The sequence below is a fragment of the Lutra lutra genome, chromosome 8 (genome assembly GCF_902655055.1).
Source record: "Lutra lutra chromosome 8, mLutLut1.2, whole genome shotgun sequence".
Lineage (NCBI taxonomy): Eukaryota > Metazoa > Chordata > Mammalia > Carnivora > Mustelidae > Lutra > Lutra lutra.
Window position 1 is genome coordinate 76596951 of NC_062285.1, and position 20102 is coordinate 76617052.

A 20102-nucleotide genomic window follows, 5' to 3' on the forward strand; every position below is an offset into this window, starting at 1 on the left:
ACTAGAGGAAATAGAATGACATTGTTTTACTTTTGAAATTATTTTGTAATTTGTACATATCTAGATTTTTCACTTTATTTCTCTGTCCTATACGCAAATATACCTCAATGAAGTTCTTATTTGTACACTGCTACCAGTGAAGATTCCAAGAATAAGAGCAGATAACAATATTGGAGAATTTTATGTTCTTAAAGAGAATGGCCAAACATGTGTATTTTGGAATAAGCCTGAGGCAAAGCACATTCTAAGAGACTCAGGCAATAGATGAAATATAAATTAATGCAGAACAAAAACACAGCAATTTGTTTTCTTCAACCTATATTTAAATGCTTACCCTTTTCCAGACACTTATTCTTAAATTTCAAAAATAAAAATTACAAGTTGTCATATGCTCTCTTCTATTTTTTTTTTTAAGCGCTATAAATCCCCCAACTATTCTCTGGTTTCATATTAGCAAATTATTTCCAACCAAACTTTTTTGCCAATAGCAGTTAAAATTTTAAAAAGTCTCTCCAGATGTGTTATATACTATCCACAAAGAGAAAGAGCTGATTTAAAGTAAGAAATTGCCTCATCAAATGCTTACAAATTCACCCTTTGTACACATTAAAAACAAAACTGAACTTTCAGAAATATCAACTTTAGGTTAATGTGGCTAAAACAGGCAAACCATTAAATAAGGTTATATACATTACTTTTTCCAGACTGCAGGAAAGCACAGAGATATGACCCAAGACATTATTAAACTACTTATTATAGTAAGATTTAATGGCACCATAAAACTAATGACGACCTCCATCTTCTTTGAAAGAACTGCCTGTATGGATTCTCAAAACATTTAATAAGTAAGAGCACTTACATTGATTTTTTTTTTCCAGAGAAGGACTGATATTAACAGTTACTTAGAGATTTGAGAATACATATATCCTAATTCAAAAATATTTATGGAGCCAAGCACTTGAGATACGCAGTGACAAAACGGAAAGATCCCTGCCTTCAAAGAGTTTATAGACAGATGATAAACAATGGATATTTAAATATTAAATTATATTGTGTGTAATGAGATAGTATGGAGGGAGATAAAGCAGGATAAGAATAGGAACTATGGTGAGTGCTGTGAAATGTATAAGCCTGATGATTCACAGACCTGTAACCCTGGGGCAAATAATACATTATATGTTAATAAATTTTTTTTAATCTTAAAAAAATTTAAAAAAAATTAATAAAATAAAGAATAGGAAAGGCTGAGGCAAAATGTTAAATATGTTATCAATGACCCACGAATTCTATATACTGCTAGGTATATACCTAAAAGAATTAAAAATATATATCCACACAAAAGCCTATACATGAATATTCATAGCAGCATTTTTCATAATAATTAAAAAGTGGAATCAACCCCAAAGACCCATCAACTGATGGACAGAGAGACCCAATATGCTAAATTCATACAACAGGATACTGTTTGGCAATAAAAAGGAATGGAGGACTGGTGCATGCTACACGGATGGTTCTTGAAAACATTATGCTTAGTAAATAAGCCCAGACTCAAAAGGACAAATACTATTTGGCTCCACTTATGTGGGGCACCTAGAATGGGTAAATTCATAGAGACAGAAAGTAGACTAGGAGTTATAGAGAGGAGGAGGGGACATGGACAGAGTGATGGTCTAAAGGGATGATGAAAAAGTTCTGAAAATGGATACAGGCGATGGTTGCACAACATTGTAAAAGTGATTAATGCCACTGAATTTTACACTTAAAATGGTTAAGATGGTAAATTGTGTATTTCCCCACAATTACTATTTTAAAAGGCACTTAGAAAACCGATGATGTAATACTGATAGAATAAGAGATGATCTAAACTCCCTCACTCTTAGCTCGCTCTCTCTCTCCCATACCAGATCGCCCAGAAGCCAGCAGAAACCAAAGGGCCCTGCTCAGTGATTTCTCTGGTAATCAAACCTGGCATTGTGACTTCCTTCATTCACATAAGTGAATAATACAAATGGAGCCAAATTCCACCACTCGATATTCTGAAACTTAAGAAGTAAGACGCAGAGTATAGGAATTGCTGAATCCAGGTCATGTGAATGGCAGGACAGAGAGAAAGTTCCGCTATTGAGATTCCCACAGCAGCCCTGGGTTTCTACCTTTCTTAATGCTCAGTTGTTGAGCTCATCATTCAATTTCTTGGAGTTCCTCCAGTATCCTTATAATTAACATTTCCTTCTTTGCTTAAGCTAGCCAGAGATAGTTTCTCTTCCTTAGAAACAAAAGAACCTTACTTCTAATATATTATAGACTTTTTTTTTTAAGATTTTATTTATTTATTTGACAGACGGAGATCACAGAGAAGCAGGCAGAGAGAGAGGAAGAAGCAGGCTCCGATGCGGGGCTCGATCCCAGGACCCTGGGATCATGACCTGAGCCGAAGGCAGAGGCTTTAACCCACTGAGCCTCCCAGGCGCCCCGTAATATATTATAGACTTTTGATTCTGAGGCTTTATCCATGTAGGAAAATGATATACAAGTATCTTTCGCTTTCCAAATCTTTTGGGCTTTTGAAATCAGGTAGTAAGAATTAGGATAGCAAAGGATACTGGTTGTTCTTTCGGGAATTCCAAGACAATTCAATATAAGATTTGTAAATAATTTGACTAAATGTGTTTTGGAACATCATTTTAGTCTCTGAAATTTTTACAAAAAACAGGTTTCTTCCCCACCCCCCCCATCGGAAAGTAGAACATTCCTATGAAACCTTTAAAAAGCCAAAATGCATAAAGCAAAGAAGCAATTACTATTTCACAAAAGCAAAAATCCTCTTTGGATTTCTTTCAATTACTGAAGGCAGTTGTCAGTGTAGGTCTTTTGTAAAAGTGAAGTCGGATAAAGTGAACTTTTAGATAGTAGGAGATGCCTGTAATACCCTTTGATTTGCCACTAGAAAAGTCAATCAACAAACTTATGGTCCAGTTTTATTTTTTGGTTTGTGGTGGGTTCTGTTTGTTTATGCTCTTATATTTAGTTTTGATGATCCTTGTATAATTTGAAGAATTCTCTTTTCAATAGGAGATAAGATATGGAGAATAGTAGTGTCTGCTCTTAGTGATTCTTTCAAAATTAGTCATTACCACAAGGCCTTGGAAAGCTAGATATCTAGGAATTACTTAATTAAAAACTTCAGTTTTCTCTAGAACTCCACTGAGGAATTGTTTTGGATAACTATACATAATAAAAGTTCACCATTTTGTAATTTTTACAAGAAAATTTTATGAGGATATTTTAATAGTGGCTCAAATACCTTACTAATAGATAAAACCTCAATAACACATTTGAATTCTAAGAATTTAGACACATATTCAAATTATGCTTAGTGCACTTCATAAGTCTTTTCCTGTGTTCACAAGAATCTATGAAAGGTATTCTGTACCAAGTGGGAATGAGTGTGTGTGTGTGTGTGTGTGCGTGTGCGTGTGTGTGTGTGTGTGTGTGTGTGTGTTTTGAATAGTCACAGGCAGTATGAGGAAAAAACTCAGAGGGCCTGAACCAAATTTAAACTTCTCACATTTGGTAAATAAGCATGAAATATGTTTTTAGATCATTTCTTCTATCTTTTCATATCAAAAATATCAAATTGTTTGCTTCCTTTTTTGGAGCTATCAAAATGGACAGTAAAATTTCACCAAGGTGCTTTTTCAATGAAAGAAAAAAGTACCAAGAATATATGCTCAAATCATGGGTATAGATTTGAGACAAATATCCATCCTAATGATCTTTCAAAGTTCAGCTTAAATACCACCTTTTCCTCGAAACCCTCCCCAGGTCATTTAAGCCAGAAGCAATGAATCCTATTCTGACTTCTTTATGATACTGTTTTTAATCATCTTCATGACATTTGAAAAGAATTGCCTCATGTTGTGGTTATTCAATATCAGCCTTACCTCCATCACTAGTTACTAATGGTAACTGGTAACCACTAGTTACTTCACAAATATTTATTAAGCAGAAATTGTGTGAGGTGCTAAGCATACAAAGATAAAAATGACAGTTCCTTACCTTGTGGCATTTTTAGCACCGAGAGCAAAGAAGGTGTCAATACCTTTACTCCCATAGATCCTAGACAAGCTCCCAAAGGAAATCTCATACTACAAATTCCCAAAGACAATTTTAGTTTTTGAGATAATTAAACACTTAAGATCTAGCATCTCTGGGGCACCTGGGTGGCTCAGTCGTTAAGCGTCTGCCTTCAGCTCAAGTCAGGATCCCAGGGTCCTGAGATGGAGCCCCGGATCGGGCTCCCTGTTCAGCAGAAAGCCTCCTTCTCCCTCTCCCTCTACCTACTTGTGCTCTCTATCTCTCTGTCAAAAACATAAAATCTCTTAAAAAAAAAAAAATCTAGCATCTCTTCCCACTGTATCCTGAGCACATAGTCAGGGCTCACTAAATATTTGTTGAATGAATTAATGATTCCATCTGTGGCATGCTCCAGCATAAACCACATCACAAGGAAAATTACCTGGACTTGATTCATGATGTAAGCACATTTGCAATTTTATGATTAAAATGTTTTTTTTTAATGACCTCATAATTTATTCTCAATTCTGGGTTGAATTTCTGTGGGTATGTGTTGGTATAAACTACAAAATAGCTCTTGCTAACCAATTGTTACTTTTTATTTTAAGAAAGCTAATCCATCCATTTCGAAGATACTTAACAAAAACATTTCAATCATACATACACAAAAAGAAATCCTTCACAAACTATTGCCTATAGAAGGTGACTCGGGATTTAAAAGTATCATAGTGACTACTGAGATTACAAACATGAACAAGTTGGCCGTGCTAAACTGCACACTTCTTACTTCATGCATAAACAGACTTCTAAAATAAAACAATCTGTCTAGTTAGTGCATAAGTTAAATTAATCATTAAGAATTGCTCAGCATTACTGCTCAAACATTTTTTCATAATACATTTTCAAAACCAATAATAACAAGGAATAAATGTTGTTTATGATAGACAAATGACCATTTGTTTATGATAGACAAATGACCATTTATTTCAGCAACACCTACTGAACTAGTTTGTAGTTTCTCTTCACTGACCATAAGGAGGACAAAACTCTATTTATGCTTTATAAGGTAAATACTATTGGGACGCCTGAGTGGCTCAGTAGGTTAAGCCTCTCCCTTCAGCTCAGATCATGATCCCAGAATCCTGGGAACAAGTCTCACATGGGGCTCCCTGCTCAGCAGGGAGCCTGCTTCTCCCTCTGCCTGCTGCTCCCCATGCTTGTGGTCCCTCTCTCTTGTTCTCTCTCTCTCTCATTCTGACAAATAAATAAATAAAATCCTTAATTTAAAAAAAAAGATAAATACTGTTGACTAACAGTAATAAGAAAATGAAGAATCTTTAAAAATATTACTTTCAATTTAGCTAACTCTCCTGACTATACCAGTAATAGATGTTTAATTAAAGAAACATATCTAGAATCTGGGAAATATAGGAGATACAAAAATGAAAATGAAAATCACCTATTCATTCACTGTGCAGTTCTACCACCGCTAATATGCTATTCTATTTTCTTTCACTATTTTCCATATATATTGTTTTGTATTTTTTAACTAGAATTATGGTTTTCTGAAGGCATATTTTAAAAACTTTCCTATCTAAATCTATATGGGAGAAGAAAGAGAACCATAAACAAAAAAGGCATCAATACATTTGAAAGGCACAGTTTTATCTACTAAATAAATGAATGAATGAATGGTCATTAAACTTTTACTTCTCATTATAATCTGATGATCTGTTACCAAGATCAGGTGTTCAAAAAAAAAAAGAGTAAAATTCATTCTTATTTTATGCTATAAATTTGTCATAAAAGTCCATTATTACTTCTTCTTCTAGATTTATATATGAAGAGACACCCTATGACTGGGATTTGAGTTTTAAATTATGAGTCTATCGTATTCTGTCTATATTTGTGAGTTATCTATATTCCATCTGTACAAGAACAGTTCCAAGGGAAAATGTGATTATGAAATGTGCTACCTAAGCAAAAAAAAAAAAAAAAAAGTATCTATTAAACCTAGAATGAGGCCAAGCAGTTGTCTGTGAATTCTAGTCAATCAGAAGGAAGCATCGGGGGCATTTAGGAGGAATGGTGTTTACCTGACTGAGCTTTCTCCACAAGAGAGGGTCTAAAAGTTGCAATGTTATTTATGGAATGACTTCTAAGTTTAAGAAACAGTTGACATTTTAGCTTAAAATAGCCTTTATGTTCACCACTTCAGAAACTGTCTTCATACTTGAGCAGATTTCAAGTTCCATAACGTGACACTACTAACCCTTAGACTTTCCAAAACAACTGAGTATTCAAGATTATACTGTCTTCTTCCTCCCCAGTGAACATGCATGCAAATATTCAATGGATTTTTAGATATTTTTATCACAATAACATATGCCTTAGCCAAAACAAAGCTAAGTTTATACAGCTAGTTAAAGCAGGAAATACTGGGTGTTAACTTGAAGGGTTCTATTTGGAAGACTAAAGATAACCTACAAATTATTCTAAAATAAAACTTGACTATAACCATTCCTTGTGTCATCTACTTGACTCTTCACTGATCAGCCAGTCCTAGGAAGGGAAAGATGTTTAAAGCTATAAAAAGAGTAGCATAATTCAATGAGAAAAAGAAGAAAAGGTAATAATAAATCAAATTTACAAGTATTTGAATATCAAAAATGTTAAACAGAGTAAAAGATCAGGAAGGAAAATTCAAGGGACTATAAATGGGAACAATAAAAGGTACTCATTTACAGTTTTATTCATCTGAGGAATGAAGCCAGAAGTATAAACTGTGTGACACATCACCACTCTACCTAATGGCCATCACTGAACATGGAAAGAAGGAACAGAAAAGTTCACTGAATTGGCCAAAATCAAGCAGAAAGTAAGAAATAAGGGAACCACTCTTGTCTCGTCAGTGATGCTACTGATGGCTTCCTGAGACCTTAACTAGTAGGTGTTGATTCTCGGTAGATCCTACAAAGAAACCTCAAACCAAAGGCAGCAATCACTTACACACACACACACACACACACACACACACACACACACAAATACACATATCACACGTGTCATTTGCTAACTTCTCAATCGTGTGGAGGATAGACAATGAAGGAGTTAAACACCTTTTTTACTATTCTATCCCACCCATCCTGGAAGTTCTGCTGTGCTCATTCCCACTGTATGGTATCTAACCATTTGGTCAAGTGGATGGACCCAGAAATATGAAGTGTCACATACAGCAATGACCGGGGAAGTAAGTCTCAGGCTAAAGAAAATTTAAAAGGGGAGATGGAACAATTACCACTACATTTGAAATTGTACAGCAGATCCCAAACTCCCTCCCTTCTTTTTTTATTTTTAAGATTCTATTTATTTATTCAGAGAGAGAGAGAGAACAAAAGCAGGGGGAGCAGCAAGCAGAGGGAGAAGCAGGCTCACCACTGAGCAAGGAGCCCAGCATAGGACTTGATCGCAGGACCCTGGGATCATGACCTGAGCCAAAGGCAGACTCTTAACCCACTGGGCCACCCAAGCATCCCTACTGCCTCCCTTCTTTTTAAAAAGTAAAAACGACAGGGGCACCTGGGTGGCTCAGTGGTTTAAGCCTCTGCCTTCAGCTCAGGTCATGATCTCAGGGTCCTGGGATCGACCCCCCACATTGGGCTCTCTACACAGTGGGGAGCCTGCCTCCCCCTCTCTCTCTGCCTGCCTCTCTGCCTACTTGTGATCTCTCTCTCTCTCTCTCTCTCGCTCGCTCTGTCGAATAAATACATAAATAAATACGACAACCCTGAAACATACCATTAGCAAAAGGGACTATTTAAAATATATGCAGCAGCATCATTCTATAGGATTTAAAGCAATTTTCCTTAAATCAATATAAATGTTTCCTAAATCTTTAGATGAAAAGTTAATTGAGAAAATACATATTAGGCCCCTCTGGCACCTACACAAGCTGGGAGAACAATAGTTCAGTCAGCATTAATTTGGGATTCAGAAACATCAAATAGGTATTGGTTAAAGGATAACTGGAGAAAAAAGAGGAAATGCAAATCTTTGCAACTGGTGCATTCTAATTTGTCACAGACTGAAAAATCAAACGTGGAAGCTGGGTCACAGAGCCTAAGAGAATCCTCCCACATTTCCAGTAGGAAGTACCTCTAAGAGGAACCTGCTAAACTCTCATGGAGTGAAACTGATTTTTTTTTTTTTTTGAGCAGAAAAACTCATTACCTTATTGCAAAACTTCCCCAAAGCTAAATGATAACAATGCATATCCTCCAAAACTCCCTCACACACTAAATGTTAAAAGCAAATGTTCATTTGCAAACAAATATCTTTACCAAGAATTACCTTGAAATGCTGTGTAAACTAAGTTCTCATTAACTACTCCCTTAGGCTGAATTTTAAAAAACCATCATGCTATCCAAAGTATCAAATAGAAAATTAACACAAAAATCAGAAACTTTAAGATGAGTTTCTAGCTCCACCAGTTAGAGAAAAAGAATATCCAATCAAAGCACCAAGCTTCACCAAGGGTAGGACGGGTAAAGAACCTTCCTTACCTCAGAACCAAGCTGCACAGAGGTCTTGTCCTATTAACCTCAAAGAGACTCAGTTTGTTAACCCGAAAATAATACTACGCACATTCTAAGGAAACCCAACTTTCAAAACACCAGCAAGAAATACTGAATACAAATAATATTTTTAGAAACATATGCTACATTAAAGGTAGGAGCTTACTTTTCTCAAGGCTTAAAGATTATGATGTGTAACCAAAGAAACCACACTTTGCTGGGAATCTGGAGACAGGGTTACAGTTCCAGCTTGAGGCATGAATGTCCCCCGTTTCTTAGGCAAGTCACTTCATTTCTCATCCCCTCAGTTCCTTGATCGCTATAAAGGAGCAGGAGAAACTCCACAGCTGCTAGAGTTGTAGCTTCCTGATTTTTCACTTCTAGCCCCATGTCGGTCTAGGTACACAAACACATCCCTTTGCTGAACAAGACACTACAAAAACATGGACCTTTATTTACGCAGGCTTTATACTCTATTCCTAGTCCTTTTCATTATTTTGTCCACAAGGGTAACTATTGCCCACAGTCGCCAAGGTAGTGATGATTAGAAGAGCAAACACATAAGTATTTATTAGGTGCCGGGTACTGGGCTGGGCACTTTGCAAATAATAACTCCCTTCTTCTTCAACACAGTCCTATGAGGCAGAAGCCAATAGTATTCCCATTTTTAGACCGGAGGAACCTGAGATACAGAGCAATTCTGTAATTTGCCCAGGGTCATAAGATTCACAGGTGGATTTGCCAGGATTTGACTCTAAACATTTTGGCCCTGGAGCATTTCCTGCTTAACTCCCACCCAGAGAGTCTATGGTTGGAAAAGGTGAAGTGCAGCGGAGTTCATCTGCAAAATGTTGTTGGGGGCGCCAAAACTGACCTCACGCTGTGAACTGTGTCAGGAACAAACGGTAGCTCGTGATTTACAAACCCAACACGGGCAGTTGCCGCTGATACATTTTTCTTCCACACTGCAATTTCACAATTAACACTGACCTTAAAGGCATTAAATTATTCCTCCCTCCCTTCTCTCTCCTCTTAGGGGAGATGCACAATTAACACAAGCTAAGTTAGGTGACTTCCTCGTGTAGGCACCACTCCGTTATAATATGGCTCGCAGTCACGGTCCAAGGACCCTACATGTTCAGTCATGTGCCCTAAAACCTACCAGCACACAACAGTGACCATCCAGGAGTGGAAACACCAGTTTCGCAGCCTGAAATCTTGTAGACGGGGCAGTCTGAAGTACTGCGGCCAGAAGGTAACCCAAAAAAATGCGTGCGAATCGAAATACACTGCCTTGTGCATTTAAACTGCTAACTTGTATTTACAATCAGGACAGAGAGAAAAATGCTAGTAATCAAGGAAGTCCTATTCAACCAACTAGCACATGGTATGTTTATATACATATCTCCCCCACTCATAAATCACTCGAATCTCAAGAGCCGTGCACTTGGCCGAGTTCCAGGCGAGGTTCAGGATTTCAGGGAGACAAGACCCGGGAAGGAGAAAAGCACGTCTGACTTCTAGAACCCAAGAGGCCCTCAGAGATCCCCGGGGGTCACGGCGCTGCACTCGCCCCTCCGCTACCCCTGAGGCAGGGGGCAAGTCCCCGATGCGCGAAGTCCAGAGGAAATTATTTCAGAGGCGACGGGACCGTGAGCAACCAACCCCGCAGGGGCAAAGCCACACCGGCTCACGACCACATCGTTGGGGTTTCACGTCCGAGGCCACAGACTTTTACCCACGGCTCTCACAAACCCGGCCCCGAGAGACAGGAGCTGTAGAGTGGGGAGCTAGCAAACCCGGGGAGAGGTGCAGTTTTGCTTTACCTTTAAGGGAAAGCAAACATTTTAACGAAAACAACCCACGGAGAAGCTAGCGAAAACTTCTCCGCAGGGCCTGTCTCCGGGCTTTTGAATCACTTCCTCCTTTTCTGATGAGTCTCTGAGCTTGAGATTACGAAGTTGCTGAGAAAGTGTTGCCGCTCGGGGCAGCTTCCTGCGAGCGAGCTGAGCGCCCGGCGCTGTCCGCCCGCGCAGACACAGCCGCGCGGCCCGGCCACCCCCGGGCGGGAAGCTGGGGGACACGGCGGCGCGAGCAGGGGCGGGGACGATTCAGCAGATGGAGCGCGGACGCTGCCCAGCCCTCGCCCCCCGGCTTACCCCAGAGTGCTGATGAAGCCGTTGACCGAGCCCTCCGCGTACAGGGACACGATGTCCCCTATGTAGAGGAAGCTGGACATTTTATCAGACATGCTGCTTCATGCTCCAAAGTAGACGTCCCTCCTCTTCCCTGCGCCCTCGCGGACCTCTCTGGGGACCCGCCGCGGCGGGGGCGGCACGGAGCGCACGGCTGCAGCGCCGACAGCGGCGGCGAAGGGCACGGCCTGAGTGACCGAGTGTCGTGGCTCAGCCGGGCCCCCGCGCCGGGGAAGCGGGCCAGAAGCGCAGCGGCGGCCGCGGACACCCCACGACGTGCGCAGCCCCGGCGCCGCGAGAGCTGCAGCCGCCGCTTCCCCGGCAGGTTTCCTGTTCCTTTCAGAAGTTTTCTCTCCAACACCTTTGCTCCTCCTCCCGCCTCCTCCGCTCCCCACTCCGCGTCCCCTCCCCGCTCTGCGCCCCACCGCGGCCGTTCCCGCCGCCCGGCGGGTGCTGGTGGTTGCAGAACCCCTCGGTCCCCTCGGGGGAATTTTTGGACCAGGTGGCGATGCCCATTGGGCTGAGGGGAGGAGAGGAGCTGGGGTAGAGGGGGTGGGAGGCCAATCAGCGAGCGGCGGCCGGGGGAGGAGCTGGGCCCGGGCGGGGCGACTGTGCCTAGGCCGGGCCACCCGGGAAGCCGCGCGCTATGGTGTACCGCGGGCTCTGGAGGGGCAGCGGGACCCCCGAGCCGGGGAGAGGGCACGTGATAGTCGCCCTGGAGCGTCCGCGCCTGGCGTGCGACAGTCCCCGCCGGGGAAAGCGAGGGATGGCGGGGCCAAGACGTTTTCCCCGAGTTTTTAAAAGGGCAGGGAGGGTGACCGTTGGCCTTGGGCCGGGCGCGGAGGACGCGAGCGGTGGAGTGAGCCAGCTAAACGCCTGGAGATGAAAAGGTGGATCGGGGGACCATGGGTGGGGGTGGGTAATTTGCTGACGAAGGCAGAGGAAGGTGTTGAAGTAAGGGGGGGGGGGTGGAAATAAAGAATAAATACATAATAAAGAAAATAAGGAAGAGGGAGGAGGGAGGAAAGGAGAAAGAAAGGGAGGGAAGGGGGAAAGATGGATGGATCTGTAGTTCCTTGGAGTATGTAGGTTTTGTCTCAAGTATGTGGTATTAGTGAAACTTGACCTGTCAGCAGGTGTCCAGGTGGACGCAAACTTCCATGGAGGTAAACCTCACATGGCCGAGCCAGCAATTCTTGTAGCCAACCGGTAGTGGGGAACCTTCTCTAGTCTCCAAGGACAGGCCTCCTGTTGCTTCCTTAACTCCAAGCCAGTTTTAACCTTCCACCTCGTGAGCCCATTGTCAGCATCTCATTGAAAATCTTCATATGTTTAAATTTAAAGATGCTGACTGTTAAAACTCCAGCAGTCACAAATGATAGTAGTGGCTGGACACGTTTCCACACCTCTGTGCTTTAATACCCCTCTTATCATTTTAGAAGTCTTTTGCCCTACCTTTCTGGAAGACCTGGAGAAGACCTGAAGACCCTTTTCAACATAGGTTATGACACCAGCAAACTGATCAAAGAATTGCAACCTGAGTAATCGCCACAGAGCAAGGTCTACAGAAGGGAGGAGGTGGGGGCTGTGCCTGCAGAGGAGTGTATGTCAAATTGTGCACCTGACCAAAACTTATAGTGCAGAGATGTCTTACATATCTTACAGTTCGTAGATGGTTTGGGTTGAGACTTATAATCACATAATGGAATATGAAAGAAAAATAAACTTCATATTCGAATGTGTGTGCTTAAAAAGCTTGCAGGAAAGAAGAGAATAGAGTGTTAGACCCAGAATCCAGGAAATGCCCCCGCAAAGCCTGTAAGCGCTGAGATAAACTGGACCCAGTCATTGTCCTACCATGCAGCTGACAGATCTCTTTAGTTCCGTGTTCTCATTTGGAAAAGGGTACTAAGCAACTTGGAAATGCCTGTTGCATGATAGAAACCCTCCGGTGTCTACAGAAATGGTACTATTGTTTGGGGCCTCGGAGACACTGAACATGAACTATTTAAAAGTTTCAGATTGAACAAAATGATGACCCTGGAAATGGAGGTTTCTGTTTATCTGGGGGATTTGGGTATTTCATTCTATTGTTGCCCTTATTGCACGGTCCTGTGCCATACATGTAATGGATACTCAACAATTATTGCTCAAAGTCATAAATGTTTTCCCTTGGACACCAGAACCCTCAAACACTGCTAGAGGAAATGTAAAATGGCACTGTGCTTTGGAAAACAGTTTAGGACTTCCTCAGAAAGTTGAACATAAAGTTACCATTTGACCCAGCAATTCCATCTCTAGGTATATATCCAAGAGAAATGAAAACATTTATATATGCACACAAAACTTGTACACAAATGTTCACAGTAGCTTTATTCATAAAAGCCCAAAGTGGAAGTTTCCCAAATGTCCATCAATTAATGAATAGATAAACACAGGGGAACACTAGTTGACCATGAAAAGGAATGAAGTACTGATTCATGCTACAAAATGGATGAACCTTAAAAAGATTCTGCTAAGTGAAAGATCATATATAATTCAATTTATAGGAAATGTCCAGAATAAGATTATCTATGGCCGGTGGTAAAAAGGGCTTGGAGTAGGTAAATAAAGCACATAGGGTTTCTTTTGGTGGGAGATGAAAATGTTCTAAAATTAATTGTGATGGTTGTACATCTCTGTGGCTATGTTAAAACATATTGGGATGCCTGGGTGTCTTAGTCAGTTAAGTGTCTGCCTTTGGCTCAGGTCATGGTTCCAGAGTCCTGGGATTGAGCCCCATCGGGCCCCACCTCAAGCCCTACCTGGAGCTCCCTGCTCAGTGGGAAGTCTGCTTCTTCCTCCCTCTTTACCCTTCTCCCCTGCTCATGCTCTCTCACACTCTCTCTCTCTCAAATAAATCTTAAAAAAAAAAAGATCAGTAAAAGATAGTCTCAGGGTTGGGGATGGAGAGAAACAAAAGGTAAGGTTAAAAGAGACTCCCTCAAAAAGTATTCTTCAAACTTACACTTGTGTTTGGCAATTTTTTTTCTTTAACTTGACTCTGTGCCCTTGGTCCTAACTGACACCTACTTTGGGCAAGGGCAGCCTCATATCTAGCTGCTCAGACCAGGAAAAGGTATTAGAGTACAAATGAAAAGATTCAGTGAAACGCTAGGTAGGGTAAAACATATCACTTCATTCCTCACTAATCATCTGACTAACTATGCAAGGTCAAAAATGTACCAGCTTCCAAGAGAAATCAGCTTTTGCTTTTTTCTTTTTAAATAAATTCTACCAGGGCACCTGGGTGACTCAGTTGGTTAAGCATCTGCCTTCAGCTCAGTTCAGGTAAAAATAAATAAATAAATAAATAAACTCTACCCCCAATGTGGGGGCTCAAACTCACCACTACAGACCAAAAGTTGCATGCTCTACTGACTGAGCCAGCCAGACGAACCTAGCAATCACATTTTCATCAAATGGCTTCACCAACCTCTTTACGAATCCAGGCACCGAGTCTTGGAGTCACTCTTTATTCCTTTCTCTACATATTTCTTCCTCTTCTATTATCTCAAATGTGTTTCCTTTTTTTACTTTTTCCACTATCCTTGCTCCATTCTGTAGTGTTTCTGGTCATTGTCCCCTACCCTTCCAGTCTCCCTACTCGCCACCCTCATGGCAAGCCAGCACTGTCTCCTTACAAAGTTGATAGGTTCAAAACTTTTCAAACTTACAAGGATGCCCCATTGTCTACAGAAGACCCTAACCTGCTGGAGTGAATATTAGATGTTGTGAACATCAGTCCATGTAAATGAATCTCCTGTGCTGAGAATACAAGACACTTCACCATGTCCCAACATTCCGGGCAGTCCATGATCCGGTCTCCTTTTCTTTCTCTAACCTTGATTTCTCCCTCTTCCACTCCTGATATCCTCACAGAAAACTAGACTTCCCACATACAAGCTGGCACTTTTAGATCCATGTCTTAGAATGTGAGGTCCCCCTCTGCTGGAAATTCCTCCTCCTCCTTCCCTTCTTCCACCTCTGCCTGTTCAAGCTCTACCTCCCCAGTGAGGCTTCTCGGATTCTGCCAAGGCCAAGTTCTCACTCTTCATGAATTCCCATGGCCAGACCACCCTGCCCCTAACATTTGTGGGTCTCCAGGGCAAGAGTAATTGGAGACACTCATAACAGTCTGAATATTAAACGTTGCAAATGAAGCTAAGTAACTGTTACAGGTAGTACAGGGAGAATTGGCCTACATTTTCCAAGTTCATCCTATCTACATCTCAACATGTACATCTCTACAAGTGATTGAGTCATTCCTCAACCACTTCTTGGGCCCACCCTGCACATACCAGATGTCCAGTCCACACTTGGGAAAGTGGGTAAGGGGCCATCTATGTGTGGGATTCTGGGGTCTCAGATACCCAGAACATATTCTAGGAGTGGGAGGAAACTTGGGCTGCTGGTAAGCATGTCTCCTTGGTCCAGAATAGGGCCCTCCACAATTCAAAGCCCAGGGCAGGAGCTCAGTTGCCAAGCCTAAGGGTACATCTCTTTTTAGTTATCATTCAATACTTTCCACCTTGCCTTCTGGTTATTTCCATACATCTTGAGCCTTACCTCTTGAGAATGAGTGTCTAATTCATGTTTCATCCCTTATGGGGCCTAGCAGTCCTCATTTAGGGCTTCAATAAAGAGTTGATAGATTGATGTAATAATAACTATTGTGGAATTTTTTTTGAGAGAGAGAGAGAGAAAGCACACACTTGAGGTGGGGGGCAAGGGGAGGGGGATGGAGGGAGAGGGAGAGGATCTTAAGCAGACTCCACACTGAGCAAGTAGGCCTATTCAGGGCTTGATCTCATGACCCTCAGGTTATGACCTTAACTGAAATCAAGAGTTAGATGCTGAACTGACTGAGCCACCCAGGCACCCCTGATAAGGAATTTTTTAATGCTTAAATAATTTTATTACCTCTGATGGGAATAACAGAAGACGTCACAAACATCAGTTCAACCAAATGACATTCAAAGAGTCTCCTGTGCTGAGACTATGAATCACTTCACCAAAAGCCCAGTCATCATTGCCCTAAAAAATCTACAAGAGAGGTAATAAATAGAGCATAGTATAATATTGGAAATGTTTACTCCCAAAAGATTGATTATATCAAAAAATAAGTGTGCAATAAAAAGTTCTTCCATCAGAGATATTTTCAGGGTGATTTATATCCACGGTTCACTTGGATTCCTCAGATCAAGACTAGAAGTGAAAGGGTTTGAAATCTGTGATCTGTCAACTGAGTCATGAATAGCTTTCCTCATTCCCTGCCTAGTACTAAATATAATTTTTAATATGTAACCAGATTATTGAGCAGTTTGCCTCATGAGGTACAAATAAAATATGAGTTTTTAAGTCACTGCCTTGCAACATCAAATCTATATGTTCTGTTCCGTAATGACATTTCAAGGAGAGCCCTTGGATTTAGTTATTTTCAGTTATTAAACATACACACATACCCCATTCCAGGTCAGTTGAAAACTTGGTCATATCTCTTCCTGACTTCCTTATATTAATGTGGCAGCCATGAGGAAGGGAGTGTGGGGCTGTCCTTTTCTCCTCTCCGTACATCTTCGCATTTGAGCTCCTTCCATGTTGGGTTAGGGAAGTAGAATCAGTGCTATTTCAGTGCTATCATGAAATAGCACTCTGAACTGGATGTATGATTCCAGTCCTCTTTGATGTTTGTCTGGCCAGCATTGACTGGTTGCATTCAGGTAGGTATCAAATATTAACTCTCTGTTGGGCCCATGAGTGATGTTTTTAGCTGCTCTGAAGGATTTCTGCAGTGCACAGTTTTTTGAAGTGGGAGAGCTGCCCCTGGCATGACATGTTGCAAACCCTGAAGCTCCATCATTGTCAGTGTAGCCTGCAGGCAGAGTCCTCTCCTCTCCCCTTGGGCAGAGTCCTAGCAGCTGTGGTCTCCTTGTGTCCATAGGAGATTCAGGCAGGGTCTGCTTTACAGTTGTGCAACCTGTGCTGTAATACGCAGTCGAGTGCTTAGAAGGGCCCTGTGCTTGATTTGATATTTCCCTGGCACCATCTTGAAATTCTTATTTTTGAACAAAAGTTACCACATTATCTTTTGCACTGGGTCCTGAAAATTTTGTAGCCTGCTGTGCATTCTGGCGTCCTTACTGCACCAGAATGAGCATATAAAATACTCCACGGGCCCCCTCATTCCATCAATCTTTCCATCTTTCTCCAATTTCCTTTCCCTTTCAGACAGATCAATAAGTCTGACATACCAAGAACCAACCTATCTCCAGTTAGGAGAGTCATGAGCATTAGCACTCTTCACATCTTCCCCTCCAAAATATCCTCCATGGAGATGAGGAAAAAGCTCTACCTCCCCTCACTACCTCAGCTGAAAATGGACAACGGTGCCAATTCACCATAACTGATGTATATTCTCTATGGAGAATCAATGCATTTGTTCTCTCATAAATATACATTAGTCATTGATACTTTTGATGTGAAATTCTGGACTAAAAAATTCTGTGTACTTGAGGAATAGTGGATGGTATTGGGGAGAATAAAGGAAGAGTATCTCATGTCTATCCTCAGCCATTGTTGTGAGCTAGATCCTGTGATCAGCTCCCTGAAAGCCATCACCTTTTCCCCATGCCTGAATTATCACCACACCCCAATTCCAGGCAGGGCCCCTGAGCGGTCAAAATCAGTGCTTCTCAAACTTGAGTGTATATGAGAACCATCTAGAGAGTTAAAACACAGATCCCAGGGCCCCATCCCCAGAGATTCTGATTTAGCGGGTACTCGCATTTCTGAAGGGGGAACTATGCATGGGCACAGGTTGTACAAGACAAGGTTAAAACAAACGTTGGCTAGTGGGAGGCCTTGCTGAGAAAATGACTTGTTTTTCATTTTCATTTTTTTTTAAAGATTTTATTTATTTATTTGACAGAGAGAGATCACAAGCAGGCAGAGAGGCAGGCAGAGAGAGAGGAGGAAGCAGGCTCCCTGCTGAGCAGAGAGCCCGACGCGGGGCTCGATCCCAGGACCCTGAGATCAAGACCTGAGCCGAAGGCAGCGGCTTAACCCACTGAGCCACCCAGGCGCCCCTCATTTTCATTTTAAAATAAGCTCAAACACAGAATAGTTATAAAGAGAGTACAGGACTTTGACCCAAATTCAACATTTTTATAATTTGCCATGTCTGTTTATAATTGTCTTTCTCTATGCACACACACACATACACAGACACATAGAATTTATTTTCAGAATTACTTGAGTGTAGGTTGAATACATCATCCCCATTTATCTCTTAATACTTCATGTATTTTTAAGAATAAAGAGATTCTCTTATATAGTAGTCCCCGCTTATCCTCAGGAGATACATTCCAAGATCCCTAATGGATGCCTAAAACCACAGATAGTACCAAACCCTATCAATGCTATGTTCTTTCCTATACATATATACATACCTATGATAAAGTTTAATTGATAAGTTAGGCATAGTAAGAGATTAACAACAACAATAATAAAAAGAACATTTATAACAATATGCTGTAATAAATTTATGTGAATGTGGCATCTTTCTCTCAAAATATCTTACCACCCTGTACATAGACTTTTTTTCTTCTCGTGATGATGTGAGATGACAAAATGCCTATGTGATGAGATGAAGTGAGGTGAATGACATAGACATTGTGACACAGTGTTAGGCTACTGATCTTCTGATTCATCAGGAGGATCACCTGCTGCTAAACCACAGTTGACTGAAGGTAACTAAAACTGTTGTGAATAATGAAACCAGGGGTGACTACTATATATCCACAGGACAGTGATCAAGTTTCAGAAAATGTAACATTGATCTAAAACTTTAATCTACTGCCCATATTCCAATGTATCCACTGTCCAAATAATGTCCTTTAAAACAGGTTGTTCTGGGGCACTTGGGTGGCTCAGTCAGTTAAGCATCTGCCTTCAGCTCAGATCATGATCCCAGGGTCCTGGGATCGAGCCCTACATAGGGCTCCTTGCTCAGTGAGAAGCCTGCTTCTCCCTCTGCCTGCTATTCCCCCTGCTTGTGCTATCTCTTTATCTGTCAAATAAATAAATAAAATCTTAAAAGAAATGAAATAAAATAAATACAAGAAAATAAAAATCTAAAGCAGTTTATTCCTCTGGCACAGAATCCCATTCAGGATCACATGTAACATTTGGTTATCAAATCTCTTTAGACTGTTTTGATCTATACCAGTTCCTCAGCCATCCTTCATCTTTAATGACATTGACATTTTTTAAGAATATAGGCCATTAATTTATAGGGTATTCCTCAATTTGGATTTGTCTTGCGTTTCTTCAGAATTAGGTAAGTGAAGCCTTTCCAGACAGAATACTCTACAAGTGTTGACATGTTCTTCCCCAGGTGCCATCTGCCCTTGTTGAGGATATGAATTTTGATCACTGTCTAAGTGTTGTCTGTTAGACAAGAGTTTAGGAATAATCTCAGACCTGCTCTCTTTTTAAGGCGTGGTTCACAAGAAAAAATCTGTCAGACGGAGAAAACTCTGGAAAAGCAGGCCAATCTCAGAGCATCAGCAAGTCTGATTTTCATTCCAAGAATGCTGTCCAGCCCATCTCCTGACCCTTCACCTCTCTGTTTCCAAAGCTGGAGTCTCAAATCAATCTACTTTATTTCCCTACAGAAGACAAACACCATGCTTCCCAAGTGGAGCCTTTGAAGTTCCTCTCACTAGACTAGAAGTCCATCACTACCTCCACCCCTCCACACCAGGGTCCTTTCCCACGCCCTGGGGCAGAGCAGGACTCAGAACACAGCAGCAACTCATAGCACAGCACTCACCATTGCAGAATCCTCTCTTATCTCTAACAGCTCAACCGTTTTAGATCTTTGATCTGGCAGCAGGGTTTTTATGCATTATAGCCCTGGTTTTCAAATAGTTCCTTTTAAAATTTGCATCTTGGTCTCATTGTACTTTGATGCCTCTGCTGAAATTCCCAAATGAACATCCTATTAAATATTCTTTCAACTTATTTGATAGGGTCATAGCACCTAGAGATACTTATATTATCTGCCATTGAATTGCTCATGGCCTAGTTCTGATAACAAAGGAGAACGGAAATTTTGCAGAAAAATATACCAATATTTAAAATCTTTCCTACTTCAATGTATAATGATACTTCCCAAATGCAATTTCCATCTATATATCAGGATAGCATTTAT

General features: G+C 41.2%; 1 protein-coding gene and 1 long non-coding RNA gene across 3 annotated transcripts in view; one reads left to right on the forward strand and one right to left on the reverse strand.

Moving 5' to 3' along the window:
* The window catches only part of ITPR2 (inositol 1,4,5-trisphosphate receptor type 2), a 491082-nt gene extending 479788 nt beyond the window's left edge, over positions 1–11294 (reverse strand). Inside the window, exon 1 of one of the 2 annotated variants that reach the window (XM_047741839.1) lies at positions 10811–11292. In XM_047741839.1, coding sequence (XP_047597795.1) covers positions 10811–10902 — 92 coding nt within the window. In that variant the 5' untranslated portion in view covers positions 10903–11292. Of the gene's footprint in view, positions 1–10810 lie in introns of both variants that reach the window. The other variant, XM_047741840.1, reaches the window with a different exon arrangement.
* Positions 11295–11482: 188 nt separating this feature from the next.
* LOC125106007 (uncharacterized) lies at positions 11483–12499 on the forward strand. Its single transcript, XR_007129194.1, has 2 exons — positions 11483–11736; positions 12286–12499. It is a non-coding gene; the product is annotated as an uncharacterized LOC125106007 (long non-coding RNA).
* The last annotated feature ends 7603 nt before the right edge of the window (positions 12500–20102 follow it).